Source organism: Ictalurus punctatus, chromosome 6 (genome assembly GCF_001660625.3).
Source record: "Ictalurus punctatus breed USDA103 chromosome 6, Coco_2.0, whole genome shotgun sequence".
Classification (NCBI taxonomy): Eukaryota; Metazoa; Chordata; class Actinopteri; order Siluriformes; family Ictaluridae; genus Ictalurus; species Ictalurus punctatus.
In genome coordinates this window covers 23,776,097-23,788,729 of record NC_030421.2, presented here as the reverse complement: position 1 = coordinate 23,788,729, position 12,633 = coordinate 23,776,097, and the positions used below count along the sequence as shown (strand labels likewise).

The 12,633-nt window shown below is 38.2% G+C and overlaps 1 protein-coding gene across 2 annotated transcripts in view; it reads right to left on the bottom strand.

The window, feature by feature from the left end:
- Positions 1 to 12,633, bottom strand: part of rapgef4a (Rap guanine nucleotide exchange factor 4a) — a 44,271-nt gene that overhangs the window by 23,823 nt on the left and 7,815 nt on the right. For both annotated transcript variants that reach the window (XM_053681039.1, XM_017470250.3), the window contains exons 3-4: positions 12,409 to 12,497; positions 11,286 to 11,432 (exon numbers count right to left, since the gene is read on the bottom strand). In XM_053681039.1, the coding sequence (XP_053537014.1) occupies positions 11,286 to 11,432; positions 12,409 to 12,497 (236 nt within the window). The remainder of the gene's footprint in view (positions 1 to 11,285; positions 11,433 to 12,408; positions 12,498 to 12,633) is intronic.

The following is a 12,633-nucleotide window of genomic DNA, read 5'->3' as shown; positions in this document are numbered from 1 at the left end:
TTTCTGTATAGTTTACGTTCCAAATCATGCTTGTACAAACATTGGTTGAAATAGTCACAATTTCAAGCTTCAGCACCAGCTAGTTTCTCTAATACATGATCCTGGTATATGTATTAAGCAGCGTTCATCTGAGGAAGAATTCATTTGCATTTCACAGTGAATACTGCACCCTGTCAGGACTGATCATTGTCAGAAGCAGTCTAAAAAACGAATCAAGCAGATATAAGTGAATATCTGTTATCTGCAAGCCAGATCTACAGTTCAGCATTAATAAGCATGGTGAGTAATGCCATACACTGCTGGGTCCATTAGTCAATACAGACACCTGGGACGTTATAGCAGGCTTAATATTTCTCCCCCTAGGAGCAGGGGCTCTAACGAGAGTCAGACTGTGTGTGTGTGTGTGTGTGTGTGTGTGTGTGTGTGTGTGTGTGTGTGTGTGTGTGTGCGTGTGTGTGTGGGCCACCTATCATAATTATACTAAAAGCAAATTGATTTGTTTTACAGCATTACACAAAGCCAGATTTCATAAAATATGGAATACGATGATGGATGCTAATGGTTATCCAATATCCCGGGATGTGATTCCATGCTGAGAGTTTCTTCAGTGGCAACTAATTAAAAATGGCACACTACTGCCATTCACACACAGTTATCTATCTTAATCATTAACGTTTGTCTCTAGTTCTATATTCAAATCATTGTCTGATATACAGGTTATGTAGTTATATATTTCATTGGAGGAGATGAATCCTTCAACAGTTATTAAGTTTAATAGTGTTAGAGTCCATTATGCTATTCGTTTCAGCACTCTTCACCCATTATATTTCAATGTGCAGATGAATCTGTACACTTCATAAAGCCATTTGAAGCCTACATATTCTTGACCTGGCTTCCACACTATATAAAATACAGACTGCACAAGAAATTGCTGCTTTAACCTATGACTTTTACCACATTTTGAAATTGTCAGTTATTTCCTAAATATTTCCTTTAATATGTTGATTGTTCTAAAATGTTATTATTAGTCCCATATTATGCTTACTGTATTTATTCTTTTAAAAAAATCCTAAGGGTGGTACAACGCACCAGTTTGGTTCCCAACACTTGTGATTGAAGGAAGACTATTATAAATATTTCCCTGATGGCACTCAATGTAAAAATCTCAACCCTCAGTAATGTCAAAGCCAATACAGTTCTACATTTATTTGCGAAAGCAATATTCTACGGCATGTAAATAACATATTCTTATTCAAACCATGTTCTGAATGGGCAAAAAATGGTCGAAATCAATAATAATGTTCTGAGGATGATAAACATTCATATAACACATCCATAATCCATAAACACTCATTGCAGCTTCCAAGAGCTTGAGCATGGCCGATGCAGCTAGGTGATTATGGAGCCTCAAAGACACTAATAATTTCACTCCAAATAAAAGATGCTATGTGATGTCCAGTCTCACTGCACAAGATACTGGAGTGCCAGTAATCACAGATTAGATCGAGCACAAAACGATTATTGAGTTAATCCAACTCAATAACTTCATTAGAAGTGTCTACAACATGTATATTTAACTCAAATGTGCCATAATTTCTGCATCACCTATACTTCCAAAATAAAATAAACTGCCATATTTTACTTTTCATCAATTACTAGACTTATTTCATAGATGCCACATATACATAAAATCTTCTATCTAAAAGATTTTTTAGTCAATAAGAGAGGGCTGCTCTATGTAAAGTCTGTCATTTGTCTATGTGCTTCTACTTGCTACCACAAACAAATTAATATAATTACTGGAAGTCATTCTTCAGTGCATTGATCAGTACTCTAGTGATTCTTCTGCAGAAACAAAAAGACAGGAAAAGCAGACTAATATGGATTGTGAAATACTCATAATTACTTAAGAGCTGAGATGTGCTCTTCTGCTCTGAAGGCTACACAGATGGACTTAAACCATCTGCCAAATATGAAGCAGAAGAAACATAAATTAAGGATAGGAGTTCTGCATCTCCATGACAACCACAGCCCTCTGTGTAGATACTGCAAAAAAAAAAAAAAAAGAAGAAGAAGAAACCTCTCCCAGGTCCTGCACATTAACATCACAGCTTTTACAGTGAAAAGGAAATTAAAGCAAAGAAGTTGGCAGAAATACCTCAGCCATGTTATACAAAAGGGCTGGAGGTGCAGTCAGTCTAAACCTCAAAACTGAATCTAGTTGTGTAACTAGCTGTGCTGCTAATTTCTTCTTCAAACTCAACTGTATGGCTATTCTAAATAATAAAAGCTTTCAGATCAGAACAGAATGCATGATTTGATTCGGGCAAAGTTATTATCACAGATTATCTTCAAAGGTGAGCTAAAGTGGTGCAGCAACAATAATTGAATGATTTTGGATCGCGCTTAATGACAACCTAGGTGTAAAGTGTGATTCAAGAAGCCAGCTGTGTTACAATCTCACTCTCTCATTGATGAGGAAATCTAGTTCCTGTATACATACACATCTCATCAGCATTCTCCAGTCCAGCGGCTGATCTGTTCACCCAGATTACAAAATACAACATTTTCTCTTTCCTTCTCTCAAATGTATATGATCCATGACTAAGCATTCTCACCAACAACACACTTTTACACTTGGAGTGTAAAAACATGTTGAAATTCAAAATATGACATCAGAGAGGGGTGACAGAGATCGATAGAGACAGAACAGAATCTTACCTACAATGGAGTAAACCACATAAGTGCAGGGATTCGGAGACCTTCCCTGCTGGTGCTCTCTCTCTGCATCCTTTCCTGCTCTCAGTTCCAATCACAAAGTGAACCTGTGCATTACAGTACTAGTTCCCTGTTGGCTCTTCTTTCCCTTGCACTAAAGCATATATTTCTGAGAGAGCTCCTAAGGGATGGATGTGAAGCAAACAGACAACAGGATGTGTGTGTGTGTGTGTGTGTGTGTGTGTGTGTGTGTGTGTGTGTGTGTGTGTGTGTGTGTGTGAGTGTGTGTGTGAGAGAGAGAGAGAGAGTGAGAGAGAGAGCGAGAGGGAGAGATGCCCAGGGTCCTGTTCTTTGCTCCAAGGTCCCACTGAGTAGCAAGCTGACTGCAGCGCATGTGCGTGAGTGTGTGTGCTCTCTGTAGAGAGTGAGCACTCATCTAAGCATGATGATGATTGGAGTACTCTAATTGCCTAGCAACCACTCCCGAGTCTTTGGGAGGGGTCAGTTACTGGTCCATTCCAGACTCACACACACATAACCATACTCGCACCTCCATATTTTAGACATTGTAAATTCAGGACTCCTGTGTTAGCTAGACCAAATCATAAACTGTTTTAAATGTCTGATTTTGATATCCACATTGAAAAAAATTATAACATTTGAAAGATGTGATGACAACAAGCTTTTAAAGAGGTCTCAATCCTGAGGGGTGTTGCAGTGATTATGGAGTTAGTCCAGGACACAGTCACAGCATGTCAAGGGGAGTAGTGCAATGGCAACAGAGATCTTCCATCCATCCATCCACACATTTTCCATACTGCTTATCCTACACAGGGCCGGGGGGACGACTCTATCCCAGGGATCTCGGGGCAAAAGGTGGAGGACAAACTGGACAATCTCACATACACATTCACACATCACAGACAATTTGGAAAATACAAATCAGCATATGACTTTGGACTGAGGGAGGAGACTGGAGTACCCAGAAGAAACCCCCAAAAGCACAGGGAGAACATGCAAGCTCTGCACACACAGGGCGTGGGCGGGATTCGAAACCCCCAACCCTAGAGTTGCGAGGCAAATGTGCTAGCCACTAAGCCACCATGCCCCCCCAACAGACATCAAAGGTTTAGCAACTCTCTGCTAATAAAGAAAAAAGGTTATGTATTGCTGTGATTGCCAGGGAAGAAAGAGTATACCATCCTTCACAGCCATGATTATATAGCCAATTTTACTACAGATAGCTGTGGTTGCACAAGCACTTAAACTCACAATCTCCTGACAATAGGGCATATGCTTTTCCGTTGCACCACTCGGGAGCAACCACTTTGCTGTTTGCAAAATGATGGTGCTGTTTGAATTTCACTCCTGGCATTGAAACACTTAGGCCAGGATGCAGAATCAATTAGGTGATCTGGTTTTTGGATGGCGCCTAGTGTGGTTAGCACAATCCATACTGTAAGATACGTGTAAATCACCGCTGCAAAACCTATCCTGTGTACCAGAGTTGCACGTTAGACCTGAGGCCAAAGAAGCCCTGGAGATAAGGGCACAGGTCTCAGAAACTAGAAATCAGCAGAGCCAAATGGACTGGCACCATATACCTTCCATCAGCCTCGTGAACACCCATGAAAAACAGAGGGGTGCCAACTGGACACTTTACAGCCAAAAACATTGCACATTGGCCAGCTACTACATTAAAACAGTGCAGTCTGATAATAATATTCCATTGTCAGACTCCAAGCTTTTTTGGTTCAGGGACTTTCAAATTTCACACCCACCAAGTTTGCCACTCCAACAGGCCCATTTCCTGTTGGACAGAGGTGCAACTGAAAGAATAGACCTTGCTAATCAGAAGAAGGGGTTCTTCAATTCAACATACTTCCTACTTCAGAATAAGGATTGTGGTTGTTGTCCAATTTTAGACTTGCCCTCCAGTATCAACCATCAGATTATTCAGTTATTTATTCTGTCACAAGGCTGGTTTATATCAGAGGATCTGCACTAATGCTTTTTGAGGATTGCCTTCCAAGGGCAGGCATTCCAATTAAATCAATTACTAGGGTAACTGATCGGTCTCTGGACTCTGCCTTGCACGAATCCTACACAGATGGGCCCATGTACACATGCTGTCAAGACAGCGCATGCACCCGAGAGACTGACATTTGCATTCAGATATTGTGCCCTAGAGCTAGAAAATGTTTGGTAGGACACAGGTGGACCTGGGGTATATGCCTAAATTCATATATATATATATATATATATATATATATATATATATATATATATATATATATATATATATACTTTTGTTAAACTCCTGACAAAAGTATGAAATGAAAACTGATAAGCATTCCTTGTTATGTCCAGTACTTGCCCTATGGCACTATGTCGACCAGATAGCAGAGAGCCAATCATCAGATCATCTGCCATGAAGGAAAGACAAGAGGAGCTCCGTTGTCTATAGTAAATAGAGACTGGCCCACTGGGTAGTGGATGTCTTATCCACAGATGCCCAGCCCCTACCATGACTCGAAGAGGACTACCTCTGCCTCATGGGCATTACTTAGACGTGTGGTCCAGAAAGCCTGTGCTGCTGCTACCTGGGCATCACAGGTTCTACAAAGTTAACATCACCCTTTCTATATGTGTGATTGCAGTGGTCATCTCTGAACACTTTTCCAGTCAGTCCTAGTGTGGGTCAGTTAGACATAGAACTGGCCCAAGGTTACAAGAATCACTTGGGTAAACTAGGTGACTGGGTTATCCAAGTGATTCTCGCCACCCCTGGCAGTTAAGAGGGGTGAAATAGAATGCTTATTGCATACAGTATGTAACTGTGCTTCTAAGAACACCTGATAAACACTGACTTCATTGACTATGTATATTAATTAATTGAGGAACTCTAAGTAAAGTGAACTTAAGCTGAACCTGCCATCACAAGGCAAGAGTGAGGAGATTTGTTACCTCATTACCAAGAGGGGGTGCTGTCTTACAATGCTAACAGACTCAAATTACACATTATACTCAAGTTTACCTGAAATTGGAGATGATCATAAAAAAGACATGGCAACATCTTCCCAGTTAGCAAACAAAGTCATTGAGACAAAGTCATTATGATGAAAAATCAGAGTGTGAATGTAATCGAAGTCAACTGTAATATACTGTATGCATAATGCTGAAGAGTGTCAATCAGAAAAACTAAAGCACATGGTCTGGCCTTGAACGTACAGTAAATGCTGAAAAAGACAAGAATTGTATGTTTGGACATGCTGGTCCTCATGGCTGCATTAGAGTAGAAAGTGAGGTGGACTGCACATAGTAAGTACACTGTCCATTTGCTCACATTAAAGCCTCACTTTGCCTCTATAAAGGTTTTATAGCTGACAGAGCCATGCAGCTTCAAAAGGAAGATCTCTCATTCAAAGACAACACAATAACCAATCAGATGCCGCCAGCTTTGAAATAGAAATGAGTTATTTGACATACAAACAGGTGCTGCGGTTTTTTTTTTTTTTTTTTTTTTGTCAGATCCTCTTTCTTTTGCTAGACGAGGAGCATTTTGCTAATGCATGTTTGTGTGGCTCTTTAAATGAATGAGAACGTGTCTGTGTGTGTGTCCCCTCTGCATGATCAGTAGAGTATTTCCAATTATAAATGTGCATTGATCATAGCAGGGGCATTCTGCCTGAAGGTCCTGTCAAAATTACACTCATTATATAACTGGTAGGATGAATGCTTGTACAGAAACTTTTGTGTATGCTAAAATGACTACACTCCAGTTGCTTTCCAAAACAGTCTATCAGACATATGTATTTCAAAATGCATATATAAACCCCATAGATTTAGATAATGTACCATTTGAATGAAAAGGCTGTGAAATAAAAGAGCTCACTTCATACAAGATGAATAACAAGAAAAAGAATTAAGGAAATACTTAATCGTTATGGATGGCCAGAGATTAATAAAAGTAAAACAGGTAAACAATAGGTCTGTTATATTAGGATTGGTGGGACACAAACACATAGTATGCATCGCCTTCCAAGTGAAATTAAAAATAACATTCATTACATAGCACTCCACTAAATTGAACTTGAAATATTCTTTATTGTATCTGAAGGGTAGAGAAAAATAGATGAAGTAGCTTAATTTAGACTTAAGAAGACTAATATCCTTCTTTGAAATGAGACTCAAAGCTGCTAATAAAGCATTACTAATATACGGTAGCTTTTCATTAGCATGATTAGCTACACTTTCATTTTTCTAATTCAAAGTTTTCTTTGAACAAGTTTAAGCAATCCTATCTGATTACATTGAAATGGGAAATGTATTAAATGCACTAATTTCCTGCTCATACCGAAACTTAAAGCACTGAAAATAAAATCTATACCAGTCATTCAAACTTACATTAAAAATAATAATAATAATGGCACAATGAATTTAAAAGTGAACTTCTCCAAACTAATGTGGCTGCTACTTTGTTATATGTGTCTTGTATTGGTGGGTTCTTTATTGTACTTAAGGTTTGTTCTTAACAATTGTATATAAACAGACTGATGTCAAATTATGTATGATAGTGTGTGCTTAAAAAACAAACAAAAAAAAAAAACAAAAACAAAAAAACTTTAAAATGATGTAAGATATTCACTTGGATCATTTCTTATTTCTTTGTAAGCTGGATGACGGATGATGTGAGAAGCTCAGAGCAACACAACCTGATCACGCCCACATCAGCAAGCGCTGGCTGAGATCTTAATTTACATCGTCCTTCTTTTCATATAAGACAACTCTAGTGCTCGTGTGTCCATAGAAGAGGAGATAATGAAGGCAAGCCTTTATAGTAGTGTGTGTTTTTGTGTGTGTGTGTGTGTGTGTGTGTGTGTGTGTGTGTGTGTGTGTGTGTGTGTGTGTGTGTGTGTGTGAGATAGTGTGTTGTTATAAGGATAAGGATCTGGACTTGTGTGGGAGGTACAGGGATTGTACTATGACAGTGCTGGCCAAGCCTACAGTCATTGCGTCCACATATAAACAGAGTGTCTCTGCCACTTCCTATATTAGTCAGCGTTCCCTGAACTCTGACTATAATAATACAACATAGTCAGACATGCAAACACCCAAACTTATGTGGAACAGTGACTGCATATATCTCTCACATTAACACCCTCACCCACCCACACACCCACCCACACACCCACCCACACACCCATACACACAAACTAAGAATGAAGACATACATGGTTAACTAAAAAGAAAAAAGAGAGAAAAGAAAAGAGAGAACTTGTTTCCTAGCAATAGATTTGGCCAAATCTTGTAATAAACAGCACACCCTGTATTTGAGGAATCTTGTAACAATTTACAATGTAATGCAATACTTTTTTAACATCCTTTATGTGTAGAACCTCACAATATATTACACTTCCAGACTTGTTGAACATATATAATGAATAGAGAAATCATTAAAAGTCTAGTGACTTAAGAAATACAAAAAAAAAAACTTTATTAAACTTGAAAAAAGGCCCAATTTAATTAATTACTCTAATTAGGTACTTGTAGCACAGCACATAGCACACATGTACCTTATACAGTTAATATTAGCAGCATCTTTGAATGTTTAATCTATAGGTTTAACGACTTTACCTTCCAAGAGCCTTAAAGCACTCCCATTAGGACCTAAGCACGAGCAGTTAATAGTGATCTGGTCTTAGTAGATCAGTATTTATTTTCACATTTAACAGTCAGTCTATGTTACTCTGGGTTGGTTTAGTAAAAGCTAGAGCAGCATCTATTGTAACAGTGACATGTGTGGTTCTGATTGTTGGTTAAATTTCCTTCACTGGGTTAATGTTGTGGAGTTTTGCATGATCTCCTTGTGTCCACGTGGGTTTCTTCTGGTTCTCCAGTTCCCTCCCAAAAACATGCCTATAGGTGCACTGACAATTCTAAATTACCTATACCTGTTAGTATGAGTATGTGTGCATGGTGTTATTAGGTAGAGCCCTGTCTTCTCTGAGCTGGTGATAAATGACTAATAGAGATCCATTAGCATGAAAACATTCATCTTCTTATTACAGGGAATAACAAAAATGTGCAAATTTATCAAATTTATTTCATAAACTGAACTTACTCAAACTGTCCTAATTGGTTTGTATCCTAAAGTTGTTTCTGCATTATATTGGGTGATTTAATTAAACACAAGTCTGAGGCTTAGTCTGAGAAAGACTGTGAAAGAACAGTCAAGAGCAGCCGTGAATACTAGCCTCATAATTAGTCTCAGCCTCATGTTTCGCCCACGGACCGTCTGATGGCCTTAACTATCTGGCCACAACTAACATAATCTTGTCATCTCACTGGCTATCAGCATCTCAGAGTGTACACACTTCCAGACACCATATGCTGGAGTAAATTATATGAGCTTTGTGGAGAAAAATATAATCACTGATTGGAAAACGTTTGTGAGATTCACAGCCTTCTTTAAAGGTTAAAAGTTAACAACAGAACAGTTCCCACCCAACACTAAACCACTGATTGTGGTTGGTCATTTGCAATGTCAGACAAATAGCCCTTTCTATGAAAGTAAGCAGTCCATGGTCAAGTACGGTACCATATCTACTACCCAATTCTCAAACTAGACCACTCTTCTTTTTTTATTACAATGAAGGATGCTTTAAACTCATCAAAAGCACCAATAGAAACTTCACAAAATCAGACTATCCCATCATAATTCACCCAGTCTGATGTCCAACCTCCCTAATGTACCACTGAATCCATACGTGCAAGTATTAATATTACACATAGAATAAATGTAAAAGGTCTGTTCTTCACCTCACCTCACACTCGAGCCTGAGTACTGCTGGTACTCCTCATAATTTACTTTCCCTCTTGTTCACAGATTTATGAAACAAAGATCCATAACAACCTGCAGTCTGACGCACAACACCAAGAGAGTGGCACAATCTCCTTAGAGAGACGGCTTCCTGTCCCAGAGGAAGCAGAGTGATGGACTCTCAACTCTCGTTCACATCGCTTCCCTCCAGGCTCATATCCAGCCCTGGGCCTGACCAAAAACTTAGGAAACGTTCCCTGGGGCACTGCTTTCCCTACATTGTTGTGTTATTGAGATTTAAAGTCTTTTATGACCAACAAAACCAGACAAACCTTTAAGTTTTGGGGAAAGATTTATTTATAAAAAAGGAAAGCAGCAGGAGTGTAAGTAATGAGGCAGCTTATGCAGTTCCTGGTTTTAATCAAGTCACTCTGGGAGAAGTTTAATCATATTATAAGCGAGCGAGACAACGAGAGGTGTCCAACCAGCGCCACAAACTTCTGGCAGATTCAGCAAGAAGCACTACAGTGCGTCTTTAAAATATCTGCAAAATGGACTGTTCATACATTAAAAAAAAAGTGTGTGTGCAGAAGGTACTGTATATATGTTGCGGAAATTTTTTATTTTAATGAATATTTAGATGACCCCTATGGGCTGGTTGTTTTTACTACCTTCATATTGTAGCTCACATTTGAATCTGTTTTTATGATTCTGTTGTTTTGTTGCACCGTCACATTACTACCTTTTTATGTTTGGGTTTAGAAACAAAGCTATATTCTTGTGTAACACTTATTTCCAATTAACGAGTCATTCCCAATGAGTAGTGAATTTAACATGGTTGTAAACTGGATTTAAATGTTTATTTAACAGTTTAAAGTACCTGAGCACTGGGGACTCCAGCATCCTCATATTTTCTGGAGATTTCATTGTTTTTCTTTGTACAAATATTTACATGAGGTCTTGTGGCATTATTGTTGTTGTTTTTTTCTAATGCACCTGGCAGTGTTTAAATTATGCATAGCCCTAATAATGATGTTTGTTTTGTTTGTGTGTATCCCTTATTAAAAAGGTACGCATGAAAACACATTTCAGTGTATTTGAGTTTTCTATTCCGTTATATGCAAACAGGGTCTGTTGTACTACTTTGCATATTTATTAGCACTGGAAGATGCCCCAAGAATGAATGAGTGAGAATAATATACAGTACATATTGTACCAAACTCATGAAGGATATGACAACGTTTCTTTTACAAAATACTCCCCTCTGCTGGTCAGTGGTACAACAGACAAAGCAAAGCACAAAAAAATCTTCCAGCAATACTGTATGCCATTGCTCCAAAAGACACTGTTTACTTGCCTAAACAGAACCCAGTGTCTGCACATGCATATATAAGGTACAGCAGGAGTTCTTATTTATTTTAAGCCTTTTTATTCTTGAATGTTCCATTCATTGAACACATTAGAGCCAGGCTAACATTATACATAGGTTTGCATTACAAATTTGGATTAATAATTATTTTTAAAAATCAATAATAAATATAATAGCTTTAATAATTGTTGCTTATGATTTCCAGAACTATAATGAAATAAAACAAATTGCGTTTCCCTGGCTACGCTTTGCGGATTCCACTTTGAGAACCAGTGATGTAGAGTATTTCACATACGAATAATCTGAATAAAAATGTACAGTATTATTAGAATGTATTTACTACATGGATGTGTAACTCAGTGAGAGCTCTCTTACCTCCCACAGGCTTCTGAACTCCCTCTGCTCGATGCGCAGCAGCTCACTGAATTCTCGGGTTACAATCGTGGCGTGACGCGGTGTATTGTCCAAAACGGACTCCCCAAATGCTGTGCCGATGCCCAGTGTGCAAATGGTAACTGCATCCTTAAAGGGATGTAGAGCAGGAAGGAACACAGTCTGCATGAGTAAACACTTAAAGGCCATCAGGAAAAAAAAATGTCTGGCGCTAGCCTCCTTTCCAGGCAGGAGGCAAGCTCTTAAATCACTGTACTGTCCTACATTAAGGTTAAAAAGGTTAAAGTGCGGCTCAAACTGCAACGAGGGGGAAAAGAGTGAGAGAGAGATGGAAAGAGTGAGAGTCTTATTTGGCAGAAACATGAAGGCATTGATTATTTATGGTTGGAAGTATCAATACAGTTTGCATTTTCTCTCAGAAGTAGTGCCGTATCTATTTCTGTGGTTGCTTTTACTGTAAAACTCATCTGGTTTAGAGTGCAAACATTTTGAAATCAAAATTTTTATACGCGAGACAAAGTGCAGCTTGCAGGGCCGTAGCTGGAACACACTGAATGAAAGACATTCACATTTCATGGGGTTTGAGAGATACAAAGACTATTTTATAATGTAGAAATTCGATATGTCAAAACAACCTTGACATCAAGCAGGCTATAACCCAATCCTATACTGAGTAAACTGTCAATAAATAATAGATCCACTTTATAATGTATATGTATAGCATATCAAATATATATATATATATATATATATATATATATATATATATATATATATATATATATATATATATATATATATATTGTCTGCATCCATAATCATATCTATCTGAAATAATGTTCAAGAATAATAATCATCATCATCATCATCATCATCATCATCATCGTCATAACATATGCTGATGTTATTATAATGTGATTGGCTTTTTAATTTCAAATACAAGATTAGCAAACAGAATCTTTAAGAATATAGATTTTGGAGGAGCACAATGTGCAACTCTTATAAGGCAGGAAAAAAGATTCAAGCATTATATGTAAACGATATCTAAGAGGACAGGTATTCCTCACAAAACACATTCAAGAGCAGAAAATGTGCAACGTTTTACCTGATGGTTGGCCGTTTCAGAGACTTTAACATCAAGCGAGCCAGAAAGGACAGCGTACCAACTAGTGCCGATATCACCCTGTCTGTACACTACAGCACGGAATGCAAAGTGAATAGACAACAGAGTTAAGAGTCATGATAGTCAAGACAAGCATCTTCTTGTTTCTTTTCTCATGCTTGTAATTTCTAGTAGAATAGAAGCATTATAAACTGCATGGTTGCATGT